Source organism: Choloepus didactylus, chromosome 6 (assembly GCF_015220235.1).
Source record: "Choloepus didactylus isolate mChoDid1 chromosome 6, mChoDid1.pri, whole genome shotgun sequence".
NCBI classification, from domain to species: domain Eukaryota; kingdom Metazoa; phylum Chordata; class Mammalia; order Pilosa; family Megalonychidae; genus Choloepus; species Choloepus didactylus.
In genome coordinates this window covers 44,704,951-44,719,340 of record NC_051312.1, presented here as the reverse complement: position 1 = coordinate 44,719,340, position 14,390 = coordinate 44,704,951, and the positions used below count along the sequence as shown (strand labels likewise).

The window sequence follows — 14,390 nt, the reverse complement described above, 5'->3', positions numbered from 1 at the left end:
TTCACTATCATTAACATATCCGAACATATTAGATCATCATTCCCCCTCACTAGCATCTATCTATCACTAGGTCCCCAATAATTACATTACAAGACATTGATTTTACATTGTTCAGGGAGTTCATAGAAGTGGTAACACACAATGTCTCTCCTTTTTTGTCTGTCTTATTTCATTCAACATTGTATGTTCAAGTTTCATCCATGTTGCCATATGTTTCAGGACCTTGTTCCTTCTTACTGCTGCATAGTATTACATCGTTTGTATATACCACATTTTGTTTATTCACTTGTCTGTTGAAGGACACTTGGATTGTTTCCATCTCTTTGCAATTGTGAACAGTGCTGCTATAAACTTTGGTGTACAAATGTCTCTTTGTGTCACTGCTTTCAAATCTTCTGGGTATATACCAAGAAGTGGAATTGCTGCATTTAGTTTTCTGAGAAGCCACTAAACTGTCTTCCACAGCAACTATACCATTATACACTCCACCAGCAGTGAATAAGAGTTCCAATTTCTCCACATCCCTCTCCAGCATTTATTGTTTCCTGTTTGTTTAATGGTAGCCATTCTTATTGGTGTGAGATGGTATTTCATGGTGGTTTGATTTGCATTCCCTAATATCTAGTGAAGATGAACATTTTTTCATGTGTTCTATAGCCATTTGTATTTCCTCTTTGGAAAAATATGTTTTCGTATCTTTTGCCCATTTTATAATTGGACTGTTTGTACTATTGTCATTGAGTTGTAGGATTTCTTTATATGTGCAAGACATCAGTCTCTTATCAGATACATGGTTTCCATATATTTTCTGCCATTGTGTTGGCTGCCTCTTCAACTTTTTGACGGATTTCTTTGAGGTACAGAAGCTTCTGTTTTTGAGGAATTCCCATTTGTATTAGTTAGGGTTCTCTAGGGAAACAGAATCAACAAGAGATATCTATAAATATAAGATTTTATGAAAGTGTCTCACGCAACTGTGGGGATGCATGAGTCCAAATTCCGTAGGGCAGGCAGCAAACTGGCAACTCCAATGAAGATGTTCTATGAACTCCTCAGACAGCAAACTGGCAACTTTGATGAATGCGTTCAATGAACTTCTCAGGAACAAAGATGAACTCCACAGGAAACGCTTCACTGGTTAGCCAAAGAAGAAGTGAAGGTCCTCTGTCTTGCTTAAAAGTCTTCAACTGATTGGATTAAATTCAGCTGACTGAATTCTCTCATTGCACAAGACATGCCCTTCATTGATGTAATCAGTCACAGCTGCAGTCAATTGACTGATGATTTAATAAACCAGCCTTCTGGTTCATTAACCAGCCACACATGTCCTTGCAGTAACAGTTAGGCCAGTGCTTGCTTGACTGGACATCTGGATACCATCACCTGGCTAAGTTGACACATGAACCTAACCATCACACCATTTATCTATTTTTTTTTCTTTTGTTGCTTGTGCTTTGGATGGAAGGTCTAAGATGTGGCCTCCTAATACTAGGTCTTGAAGATGTTTCCCTACTTTATCTTCTAGGAGTTGTATGGTGCTTCGATCCACTTTGAATTAATTTTTGTATAGGGTGTGAGTAGGGGTCCTCTTTCATTCTTTTGTTATGGCCATGCAGTTCTCCCAGACCCATTTGTTGAAGAGACTGTTCTGTACCAGTTCAGTGGATTTGGGGGCCTTACCAAAAATCAGGCGACCATTGATCTGGGGGTCTATTTCCAAACTCTCAATTCGATTCCATTGTGCCAGTACCATGCTGTTTTGATCACTGTGGCTTTATAGTAGGCTTCAAAGTCTGGAAGTGTAAGTCCTCCACTTTCATTCTTTTTTAGGATGTGTTTTGGCAATTGAGGCCCCTTTCCCTTTCAAATAAAATTTGATAACTAGCTTTTTCCAATATTGCAAAGTAGATTATTGGAATTTGGATTGGAATTGCATTGAATCTGAAGATCATTTTGGGTAGAATTGATATCTTAACGTTTTGTCTTCCTATCCATGAGCAACGGAATATTTTTCACCTGTTTAGGTCCTTTTTTATTTCTTTTAAGCAAGTTTTGTAATTTTATGTTGTGAGTCTTTTATGTCCTTGGTTAAGTTTATTCCTAGGTACTTGATTTTTGAGTTGCTATTGTGAATAGATTTGTTTTTTTTTTTTTTTTGATTGCCTCTTCAGTTAGGTCATTACTGACTTCTGTGCATTAATCTTATATCATGCTTCTCTGCTGATTTTTTATTAGTTCAAGTAGCTTTGTCATCAAATTCTCAGGATTTTCTAAATATAAGATCATATCATCTGCAAATAATGACAGTTTTACTTCTTCCTTTCCAATTTGGATACCTTTTATTTCTTTGTCTTGGCGAATTGCTCTGGCTAGAACCTCTAGCACAATATTGAATAATAGAAGTGACATTGAGCATCCTTGTCTCATTCCCGATCTTAGGGGGAAGGCTTTCAGCCTCTCACTGTTGAGTACTATGCTGGCTGTTGGTTTTTCATATATGACCTGTATCATATTGAGGAAGGTTCCCTAATTCCTACCTTTTGAAGTGTTTTTATCAAAAAGGGATATTGAATTTTGTCAAATGCTTTTTCAGCATCTATTGAGATGATCATTAGATTTTTCCCTTTTGGTTTGTTAATGTGCTGTATTTCATTAATTGATTTTCTTATGTTGAACTACCTTTGTATGCCAGGAATGAACCCCACTTGGTGTGGTATATAATTCTTTTAATGTGCCTTTGGATTCTATTTGCAAGTATTTTGTTTAGGATTTTTCATCTGTATTCATTAGGGAAATTGGCCTATAGTTTTCCTTTTTTGTAATATCTTTATCTGGTTTTCAGTATCAGAGTGGTATGAGCTTCATAAAATGAGTATGGCAGTGTTCCTTTTTCTTTAATTTTTTGAAGGAGTTTGAGCAGGAATAGTGTCAATTCTTTTTGGAAAGTTTGGTAAAATTCCCCTGTGAAGCCATCTGACCCTGGGCTTTTATTTGTAGGTAGACTTTTGATGACTGATTGGATCTCTTTACTTGTGATTGGTTTGTTGAGGTCTTCTATTTCTTCTTGGGTCAGTTTAGGTTGTTCATGTGTTTTCAGGAAATTATTCATTTCCTCTGAATTGTCTAGCTTATTATCATGCAGTTTTTCATAATATTCTCTTATGATTTTTTTTTTTATTTCTACAGGGTACATAGTAATTGTCCCCTTCTCATTCTAATTCTGTTTATTTGGGTCTTCTCCCTTTTTGACTTTGTCAGTCTAGCTAAGGGTCTATCAATTTTGTTGACATTCTCAAAGAACCAACTTTTGGTTTTATTTATTTATTAATATATAGTGTTCTTCTTTGTCTCTTATGACATCTTTGCAATTAAAGTCTATTTTGTCTATTATTATAGGCACCCCAGCTTTCTTTTGGTTACAGTTTGCATAAAATATTTTTTTCCATCCTTTCATTTTGTCTCTTTGTATCACTGGATCTCAGATGAGTTTCTTGTAAACAGCATATGGATAGGTCATACTTTTTTAATCCATTCTACCAATCTGTATCTTTTAATTGGAGAGTTTTATCCATTCACATTCAAATTTTTTACTGTGAAGGGAGTTCTTGAACCAGCCATCTTATCCTTTGGTTTTTAGTTGTTCGATCTACTTCATTCCCTCTCTCTTTTTTTCCTTTAAGTTACCCTTACTTACGCTCTTCAGTTCTGTGCCCTTCTCGAGACCTCTCTCTCCATTTTTTCTTAGCTGGCAGAGCTCCCTTTGGTATTTTTTGCAAAGCAGGTCTCTTGTTAACAGATTCTCTCAGCATTTGTGAAAATTTTAAGCTCTCCCTCAATTTTGAAGGAGAGCTTTGCTGGATAAAGAATTCTTGGCTGGCAGTTTTTCTCTTTCAGAATTTTAAATATGCCATACCACTGCCTGCTCACCTCTGTGGTGCCTGCTGAGTAGTCAGTACTTAGTCTTACATTGTTTACCTTGTGTGTAGTGAATTGCTTTTCTCTTGCTGCTTTCAGAACTTTCTCCTTCTCTTCAGCATTTGACAATCTAATCAGTATATGTCTCAAAGTAGGGTTTTTTTTTTATTTATTGTTTGGAGTTTATGTCATTTAGAAGGTTTGTGAAGTTTTCCCCAACTATGTGTTGGAACACTTTTCCTAGCTCTCTACCCTTCTCTTTTCCTTCTGGGACACCAATGATTCTTATATTTGTTTGCTTCATGTTGTCCATCATTTCTCTGAGATCCTTTTCAAATTTTTTTCAACCGTTTGTTCTTTGTGCATTCACATTCAATTGCTTGTCTCCTAGTTCACCTATTCTTCTTCTTCTCCCTCTTCAAATTTGCTGTTGTGTCTCTTGTATATTTTTAATTTGATCCACAGTATCTTTTATTTCATAAGATCTGCTATTTTTTTATTTACTCTTTCAAATTCTTCTTTATGCTCTTTTAGAGTCTTCTTGATTCCCTTTATGTTTTTAACCATCTCGTTGAAGTAGTTTTGGAGATTTGTGTGTACTTCTTCAATTGCTCCAAATTATGTGTCTCTTCTAGCTTTTTAATTTGTTCCTTTGGCTTGTCCATGTCTTCTGGATTTTCAAATGCTTTGTGATTTTCTGTTGGCTTCAGGGCATTTGCTTGTCTTGATAAGGTTATTTTGGGAAATGCAGGATTATTTGAACATTTATATGTAATTTGGAAGAGCTACGGCTTGCTGGAGTGCAGTTTCCCAATCCTACCAGAAGGTAGTGCTCTTGGCCTACAGCTTGCTGGAGTGCAGTTTCCCTATCCTACCTGCAAGTGGTGCTCTCAGGTTGGTCTTCCTCCTCCTCTCTGGTGTGGTGGGTGTGGTGGGTGGAATCCAATCCAGCTAGGAACCAGTCATTGCACTGGGTCTCTGTGTGCTATGGGGACTGCCTGCTCTGGGGCAGTGATGTAGACCCTGAGCTCCCTGCCTGCTGTGCACCTGCAAGTCTCTGGTTTGTGGGAGGGGCTCCTGATGCACTGGTGTAGTGCGCTCTCCTTTTCCTGCCTCTTGTACATGAACCCCCAGGACTTCCATGGGGAGAGAGCAAACGCTGCCTTCCAGGTTCCCTCACGAGAGCTCCTGGCCGTCCAGCCGTGGAAGATCACCTCCCCAGCTAACCTAGGTAGGTTCATGGAAGTGGAGACGTGCTGCTCACTCCCTTGCCTGGAGGTCATCTCACCACTGCTGGCCTGAGAGGCAGACCCAGCCAAATAAACTCACCCCACGCCTGGAGCCGCTGTCTCTCGTGTGTTTGTCCACGTCCCCTCCACATTCTGTGGGGAACCCTCTGTGGCTGGTCACACCCTGAAACTGCAGTCCCGGGCATCCTCCAGCCCCTCTCTATAGTTTCTTTCACAGAGGAGAAGCCTGTTTTGCCTCTCCTACTCCATCATCTTCCTTCTATAGTATTTTGTTGTATATACCATCATCCATTTTACTGTTGATGGGCTTTGAATTGTTTCCAGTTTGGTGTTTGTTCTAGTTTGCTAATGCCACCGGAATGCAAAACACCAGATATGGATTGGCTTTTTTAAAAGGGGGTTTATTTGGTTACACAGTTACAGTCTTAAGGCCATAAAGTGTCCAAGGTAACACATCAGCAATTGGGTACCTTCACTGGGGATGTCCGATGGTGTCCAGAAAACCTCTGTTAGCTGGGAAGGCACGTGGCTGGCGTCTGCTCCAAAATTCTGGTTTCAAATTGGCTTTCTCCCAGGACGTTCCTCTCTAGGCTGCAGTTCCTCAAAAATGTCACTCTTAGTTGCACTTGGGGTATTTGTCCTCTCTTAGCTTCTCCGGAGCAAGAGTCTGCTTTCAACGGCCGTCTTCAAAATATCTCTCATCTGCAGCTCCTGTGATTTCTTCAAAGTGTCCCTCTTGGCTGTAGCTTCTCTTGAAAACATCACTCACAGCTGCACTGAGCTCCCTCTGCCCATCAGCTCATCCATGTGGCTCCACTGATCAAGGCCCACCCAGTGGGCAGGCCAGCACTCCATGGAAACCATCCAACCAGAATCATCACCCACAGCTGGGTGGGGCGCACTCCAAAGAAACACCCAAAGAAATTAATCAACACTGACAACGTCCACCCACAGAAGACCACACCAAAGACAATGGTGTTTGGGGGACACAATATACTCAAACTGGCACAGTGTTATTACAAATAATACATGAATCTATGTACATAGTTCTGTTGTATAGACCTAAAAGTAGAATTGCTAGGTTAAAAACTTTAATGATTACTGCCAGTGTTCCAAGGTGGCTATAAGAATTTACACTAACATTAACAGTGTGAGAATTCCCTTTGCTCCTCATTCTCACCAACACATAGTAATGATAGGTTTGTAAATGTTAGTCATTCTTGTAGGTGTGTATTGGTTCTCTTTGTGGTCAAGAAAATGCAAATTAATGTTGATTACCTTTTCAATTGTTTATCAGTGAGTATCTGGTAATGCCTAAGATATGAAGTAACTATTGAAGTCTTGCTCCATTTTTAAATTGGATTATTTATCTTTTTTCTTATTGATCTGTGGGAATTTTTGTTTTTTTCTGGAGACACATTCCTTGAAGGATATATGTTATTTCAAGTATCTTTTCCCACTCTGCAGCTTACCTTTGGGCCTCTCTTGATCATGTGTTTTAATGAACAGAAGTTCTGAGTTTTAATGAAGTCAGTTTATCAGTGTTTTTCTTTACAGTTGGTGTAATTTTTTTCTGTTTAAGAATGTTTTCCTCTCCCAAGTGCATGATGGTATTCTTCTGTTTTATCTTCTAGAAACTTTTTAACTTTACCTTTTATATTGATATCACAAGCAATCTGAAATTGGGTCAGGGTTCTCTTTTTTTCCCCATATGGTTTTTTTGTTTGTTTGTTTGTTTGTTTTTTCATGGTTTAAGTAGAGAATTTAAGGTTTATTAGAGGAAGAAAAGCAGAAGGAAAGCAGGTGGGAGCCATCAGAAAAGAAAGAAAGGGAAAATGGCTCTGGCCCTCTATCTGAGAGCTGCATTTTTTAAAGGAAAAACCCACGTTGGGTGTTGGGGGGGGAGGGTCCTGCTGAGTGTGTTCTGGGCCTCGACTGGGTGAGTGCTTATCAGTTTCTGCTGACTGGTTACTAGGGTTTTATCACACTACTCCTAATCTTCCCTTGTCTGCCCCCTGGGGTCTAGGCACCACTGTGATTGGGATTTCTAAAACAGCCTTCAACCCATAGTTTATGGTGCACCTGGTATCTATGAGATAAGCAGCAGGGCCCCTGGATCAGACATCCTTCTATATGTTAGACTCTTTTTCTGGGGTCTGACATTCCTGGCTTTATTTTTAATTAAAAAAAAAAAAAAAAATGGTATGGGTTTGGGTAGAATTTTGGGTTAATGCTTTAACTTAGCTCAAAGCAACCTTTGTAGGGGAAAGGATGTCGCACTTGTTTCTTAGCTACTTCCGGCTCCTATATGGTTTTAAATTGACCAAGCGTCATTTATTGAAATGATTACCTCTTCTCCATAGCACTGTGGTGACCATATATGCATTGGTCTGTTTCTGTGTTCTCTCTTCTTTTCTATTGGTCTGTTTGTCTATCCCTTGCTCCAGTAACACCATGCTGTAACTTTTGATATCTGGTAATCAAAAACTTCCAGTTTGTTCACTTTTCAAGATTGTCTTCTCTATTCTTGGTTCTTTGTATTTCCAAATAAATTTTAGAATCAACTTTATCGTTTTTCACTCATACACACACACCCACACACAGAAACCTGCTGAGATTTTTATTAGAATTGTATTAAGTCTGTTGATCTGTTTGAGAATTGACATCTTTATGGACTCAAGTATTCAATCAGTGAACATAGTATAAACCATTGTTTATTTAGTTCTTTTAATTTCTTGCTGTTAGTTTTGTAACTTTCTGTTTCATTAGTTTTATTCCTTGATATTTGTGTTTTGATATTATTATAAATGGTATTGTCTTCTTTAAATTTCATTTCCTGATTACTGCAACTTGTATAGAGATATAAAATGGATTTTTATATTGACTTTTTATTTAATGGCCTAGCTAAATTTATTTATTAATTTTACTAGTTTATCTGTTGAATCCCAGATTTTCTAAGTACATAGTCATTCATCTGTGGATACTGAGAATTTTATGTCTTTTTTACAACATTTATAATCTTGCATTTCTTTCTCTTGCCAATTCCACTGACTAGGACCTCCAGTTCAATGCTGAATAAATGTTTGATAGTAGATAAAATATTTGTATGTGTGTTGGCACATGTTCTTTGGTATTTGAATAAGTTGACTTAAGGTTCATTAGCACAGTTTTCTAATAAAGTGAAAATGTATGCTTCAGAGGTTACTTTAAAACCTTGCCACCTTCAGAACTGCTTTTTTTTTTTCCTTAGTATTTCCAACTTGGGGATGTTTGGCATCGATGAATTTACTGCAGTTATCAACCCTCCTCAGGCCTGCATTTTGGCTGTTGGGAGATTCCGGCCTGTGCTGAAGCTTACTCAGGATGAAGAGGGGAATGCCAAACTGCAGCAGCATCAACTTATAACCGTCACAATGTCCAGTGACAGCCGAGTGGTAGATGATGAACTGGCTACCAGGTTTCTTGAACGTTTTAAAGCAAACCTAGAGAATCCTATCCGACTTGCCTAGTCTTCAAAGATAAGAAGTTGGTCTTTGGTTCAGTTAATTTTTTAAATGTTACCAAGAAACATACACTATAGCAAAGTAATTAGGATATGTAAGTATGAAAAATATAAAATGTTTATTTAAGGTGAAAGAGTTTGGCCCAAGTTGTCTTCATTGGATTTAGTGTTACAGAAGTAAATGAAAAGGATAACTAATAAAGATGGAGAACATTTTGTTGGACAGATCCATCTTTTAACCTCTGGTGCTATACAAAAGGGTATCTATAAATCAAATATTTTTGGTTCGTTTGAGAGTTTTAGACTATTTGAGAATATATGGTTAATTGTTAAAATCAAAAAAATTGTTAAAACACTAACCTAATTATGGTGAAGTTAGAGGTAGTCTTGAAAGAGATGTCCATTAATCTTAGCAGTGGGACCTCACTTTTACAAGCACTCCTCTAGATTTACTTGAACAATTTAATATGTAAATAAGTTTATTCTGGAAAACAGTAAATAAATAATAAGAATTACATTGTATTAGGGGTTGTGGCAACATTATTGAATTTTTTATGTATATAAAGCCATATATTTAGAGTAATTTTCTGTCATCATATTTTTCATTTCCATAACACTGTGAACTTCTGAAGATGAAGAATAAAAGAACAAAAGTGGAGAGAAAGAGAGACCAAAAAAGTTGTTTGTGTTTGAGTGGAAAACTATAGTTAGAGTATCTAAACTTTCAGATATAAATTCTTCACCCTTCATGCTGAAGTGGAATATATTTTAATGTGTAAATCACCCTGCGGAAACATTTTAACTTATTGTTGATTTAAACACAAAATATTGTTTCTTGGTGCATTTTAATCAGTTTGTATTGTGCAAATAAAATGTGAGAAAATGTAAAATACTGCATCTTAAATGTTAGCACCCAGAAGTTAAGAGAAACTTGTAGATGAATAATCCCTCTGGATCAGCTTAAAAGGTATTCCATAGGAGGAAAGGAGTAATTTATAAAATTACTATGACATTAGGAGAGAAGCTGATAGGGAAGGTAAAATTTTGGAGACAGAGTGGAAGAAAACCCTTATAAGGCAGAGCAGGTTAGAGCAATCCTTTTTATTCCATCGATAATATGAATTTTTCACTAATCATTATAAAGGTTAGAAGAGCTTATTTCTCTTTTGGGAAGTTACTACAAATGGTAAGATAAATGTGCTTGCATTGCATGGTAATCAGTTTAGTTAACCAGTCACAGAAAGCTCATGTTAGTATCTGCGAGTATGAATCACCAAAAGAAAGAGTATGTGGTACAAATTGTATGATAAGACATGATGAACTTCTTAAGTCCTAACAAGAGAACCTTCTAAAATAATTAGAGCTCTAATATATCACTTGTTAAGAAGATGCTTACCTAATTACTCGGTTTTAACACTCTATTAAAAATAGTTTTCAAAACTTTGATCATATTACATTAATACTTCCGAAAATTGTAAACAAATGCTATTTTCAAAATAACTTACAAGTTATGTCATTTTCAAGGTTAGTTTTAACTGAAATTATTTGCTTTTTCTCTTTTTTTTCCCCAAGTAATCAAGCATGGCTTGGAGTGCTATTTTCCATGAACTATATTATATAAATAGTGCATGGGATTCCCTGTAGGTGAAATGGGAGTTGATACCCACCCCAGTCTACCTGCACAGGAGAAATGCTATATGAATTTAAGACATTTTAATTCCTTATAGCCACCACAACCAGATTTTTGGTGTAATAAATTGCTTCTTATGGTTTGACTTTTTCTACAGCTTTTAAATACGTATGCTTGTTCATTCTGACTAGAAACATTTTTTTTTAGCATTTCTGAACTGATTAGATTTATGTAAGAAAATTGTCATTTCTAAAAGTAATTATATTGCAACATGAGGTCAGAGAATAACTCATTTGAGAATAGAGTATGGCATATGTGGCTAGGATCACTATAACAAATGGATTGTGTTGCATTCTCCTTTCCACATCATGCTGCTAATTTATTTGTAGCATTAATAGGTAGCATGCTGAGTGACTGTAAAACAGGGAATTTTATAAGTCTGAAAGACCCTGCAATCCTTCTGTTTGAAATTTTTAGTTAACATTTACAGACCCAGCTTGCTCACTAAGAATTTTGTGCTAGATTAAAATCATCAGTATGCTGCTGGCCAGACTCCTTTGTGTGAAACATTTACTAATATATTAATAAATGCTATTATAGATATTTTATATATAATGCCAAATAGAACTTAATTTTTTTTGTTTATGTATTTTGGGACTTAATTCATATATGAAGGCCATATATGGAAATTGTGCTCAAAGTAAACCTGGTTTCCTAACCTTTTCATGAGATAGGTGATGCTATGAGTTAATATTCTATAGAGAGTGGGAGAAAAATAAAGATGGCATTTGATCTTAGTTTTCAAGAAAAACTTGTCTTCATTGCAAATTATATTATATTGGACTTTGTCTCAGGTAAAGTGAAGAAATGAAAGAACCAAGTAAGGTAAGAATTAACCATTAATTTAAATAAGATATTATTAATAAGGAACTTTTGTTGATTTTTAAAAAAGGAAGTAACGATACAGAATTATGTTACTATGAGTCTGACCACAGTATACACGGTAGATCAAAGCAGGGAGAGGACTAGAGTCAGCCAGAACCAGCTGGAAGCTTTTGCTGCAACGAAAGCATGAGTTAATTAGAACTGGCATTAGGTCACTGGCTTTGAGAAGGGAGAGAATGGGGAGTATTAGACCTGTTAGCATGCTATGGTGTATTGTGAGTATATGGAGTGGGTGCATGTGTATAGTCAGGAAATGAAGCAGCATTGATGTAATTTCCAAGGATTATGATTCTAGTATGGTACTTACAGCAGGTGGTATATTTCAGAAGCCACTTAAACTTTGTTTGAAATGGAAAAAGTAAGTCTTCCAATAAAATTGTTTAAGTAGTTTTGTGGGTTTTTTTTTTTTTTTCCCATTTATTTTCTAGTATCTTCATTGGATTTGGAAGATGAGGACAGGCAGGCTAGAGGAAAGGTATGGTTTGTTTAGGCTTATAATATTGAGCACACCATTTAGTTATAATAATAAGGTATAAATATGTATTTTGAAGTGATTATCCACCTCTATTCATAGCAGTCTTTTCTTTCTTTGGTCCTACAGAATTTATTATCTTATTTTATCATGTCTGTATTCTTTTCAACAAGTCCAAGCAGCCTTTTTCTTCCTGAGAAAATAAGTATTTTTTAAACCTCTAATTTAACCTCTACTGTATATGATATATACAATTAAGGGAAACTTGGGCTTTGATCAAAAGCTGAAAAATTATTAACAAAGTCAGTAATTAATCATGATTAGCTTTTTCCTCACCTAAAATAATTTATTTTTCTGAAATGTCTTAGTTTATAAAATTCTTTTTATAAGATATTCTTTTAATAAGATAGGTCTTTTAAAGACAAGGTTGTGATCAAATCATAGCACTTTATAAATCATAAAGTATTATATAAATGTAAGGTGTAAACTTTTATAATCACATAAATTGCACATATTTTATACTTCTTATGAGGCTTATCATCAGTCTGATAAGGAATGGCATTTATTAGAAAGCTGTAGGATGGTACTTACTTAATAAATTGCCATCCTTCCCAATAGAACTATTGGACTTAGTACATACTTTGTTTCCTAAGTTTGCATACTTAAACCAAGACTATTTTAATCCTAGTTTCAGCTTTATTTATAAATTGCTGCACTCTTGGCAAAAACCTCAATTTTCTTATCTCTAAAATGAAAGAACAAGAGGGAAATTCTTATAGTGGTTGCTTATCTAATTTAATCTTCCTAATTCTGTAAGGTAGGTATATCCTGCCTTGCAGTGATGGTAAGGAAACAGATTCAGAGATCATATAATTTGGCCAAATGCACACAGCCCAGAAGCACCAAAGCTCAAGCTCACTACATAATACATAGCTATCTAAGTTGTGATTCTGCAGCTGAGATAGTTCTATATTAAAAGAAAGTGTTTTACGCTCAAAATAACTGAATGTCTTGTCCTTTATAAATAACATGAATGTGTTTACTACAGAACCTCTCTTTAATCAATTCATATTTCCTCTGGAGTGGTTCTCTGGTAATAGTGTGTGGAAGGAAGTATGGAGGGATTTTTGTTTTCATGATGGACAAACTACTATTAACCTGAAATGCTGACGTTAGTTGTTATAACTTGTAACTCTGGATGCAAGACTTAGAAAAATAGAAGCTTAAAAAAAATTAGGAACTTAGTACCTCCGGAGATTTAAAAAAAAAAACAAAAACACATGATATATAATTTTACCTTTATTAAATACCTTTGAATCTGATTAAAATTCAGAACCAAAAGTAGTTATCTCGGTTTTTATTTTAGAGCCTGCAGGCTCTCTGTTGACAGTCAGGGTCCAATCAAGAGACAAACCACACAGTGATTTGAACAGGAGCAGTTGAATATAAAGGAATTAAACTATGATGGGAGTTTATGATATGATGTAAAGAATGTTCTAAAGGGTATACTTGGGATAACAGAGTATCCAAGAACGTATAAACTTGAAAGACTCCCGGTCCCCAAGGCTGGGCTTCAGACCCCATTGGATATATGGATGCAGCCCACTGAGTGGCACAGTGCACTGGGTTGCCTGGCCAGAGCTATCCACAGATGCCAGGCAACCAGGAAGCAACCCTCCAGGGTGCAGGCGAGCCGTGGCCAGGTGTGCTGAAGGGGTTGGCGCCACTGTGAGGGGAGGCCTGGAGAACATGGAGTCTGTGTTGGGCCATGAGAAGGCTGTCACCAGGCCAAACTGAGCCTGCCATTGTGGGCACATGGCTGCAGGGAAGCACCACTGGATATCTTCACACGTGTTGACCACGTATGCAGCAGCTGCAACTAGTGGTATCCCTCCAGCGCCTTCAGCTGAGCAGGTAGGTTTTAACATTGTGCTCACGGTGAAGGAAAACTGCTTAAAAGAATCACATTCATTCATAGAGCAGGTATTGAAGGGTAAAGTTGCTGTTGAGAGGCAGTAAATTGATAACTGGCACAACAGTGCAACCAGGAAAGGCTGGGGGAAGTAAAGTGGAATCTACGCCTAGTTTGGAATAATACCGAATGGTAAACAGCTTAGAAAGGCATAGAGGTCTATGTTATACCTGCTTTGTGAATATAAATCTATCTAGTTTACAGATACTATTTTGAAAATATTTCAGATAAATTACCTGATTTGTTTTGCATGAGACATTTATCAAAATGTGAAACAAACGTAAAGGGTTGAAAAACATCATTGAACAATTGTATCTACGGTGTATTGGCACTAAGAATTCATAGCTAACAGCCCTTACCTTCAATCAGCTTAAACTGTAGATAAATGATATTTAAGGATCCAAGTGCAGCTCAGTAAATTCTAGAATCTTAGTTATGTACATAGGACCTGGGTTGATAGACCTCACAGAGGAGGTAACACTTGAATCTGTTGTTTACTGGTTATATAAACTATCTTTTGTTTCTGGTTGCTCTCATTTCAGTAGCCAAATATTTAGTACCTAAATGTACAATCTTAGCAGTTCGTTTTCCAAGATCTTGTCTCAGTACCTGTAAGTATCACTATTTAATTCCAACAAAGCTTAGAAAACTTTAGTTGATAGGAAAGCTACTTACATGGGGAGTTACTTGGACAGAGAAAGCTT

The 14,390-nt window shown here is 36.5% G+C and overlaps 1 protein-coding gene across 1 annotated transcript in view; it reads left to right on the top strand.

The window, feature by feature from the left end:
- The window catches only part of PDHX (pyruvate dehydrogenase complex component X), a 108,154-nt gene extending 96,525 nt beyond the window's left edge, over positions 1-11,629 (top strand). The window contains 1 exon segment of the mRNA XM_037840059.1: positions 8,416-11,629. Coding sequence (XP_037695987.1) covers positions 8,416-8,674 — 259 coding nt within the window. The 3' untranslated portion in view covers positions 8,675-11,629.
- Positions 11,630-14,390: the final 2,761 nt, after the last annotated feature.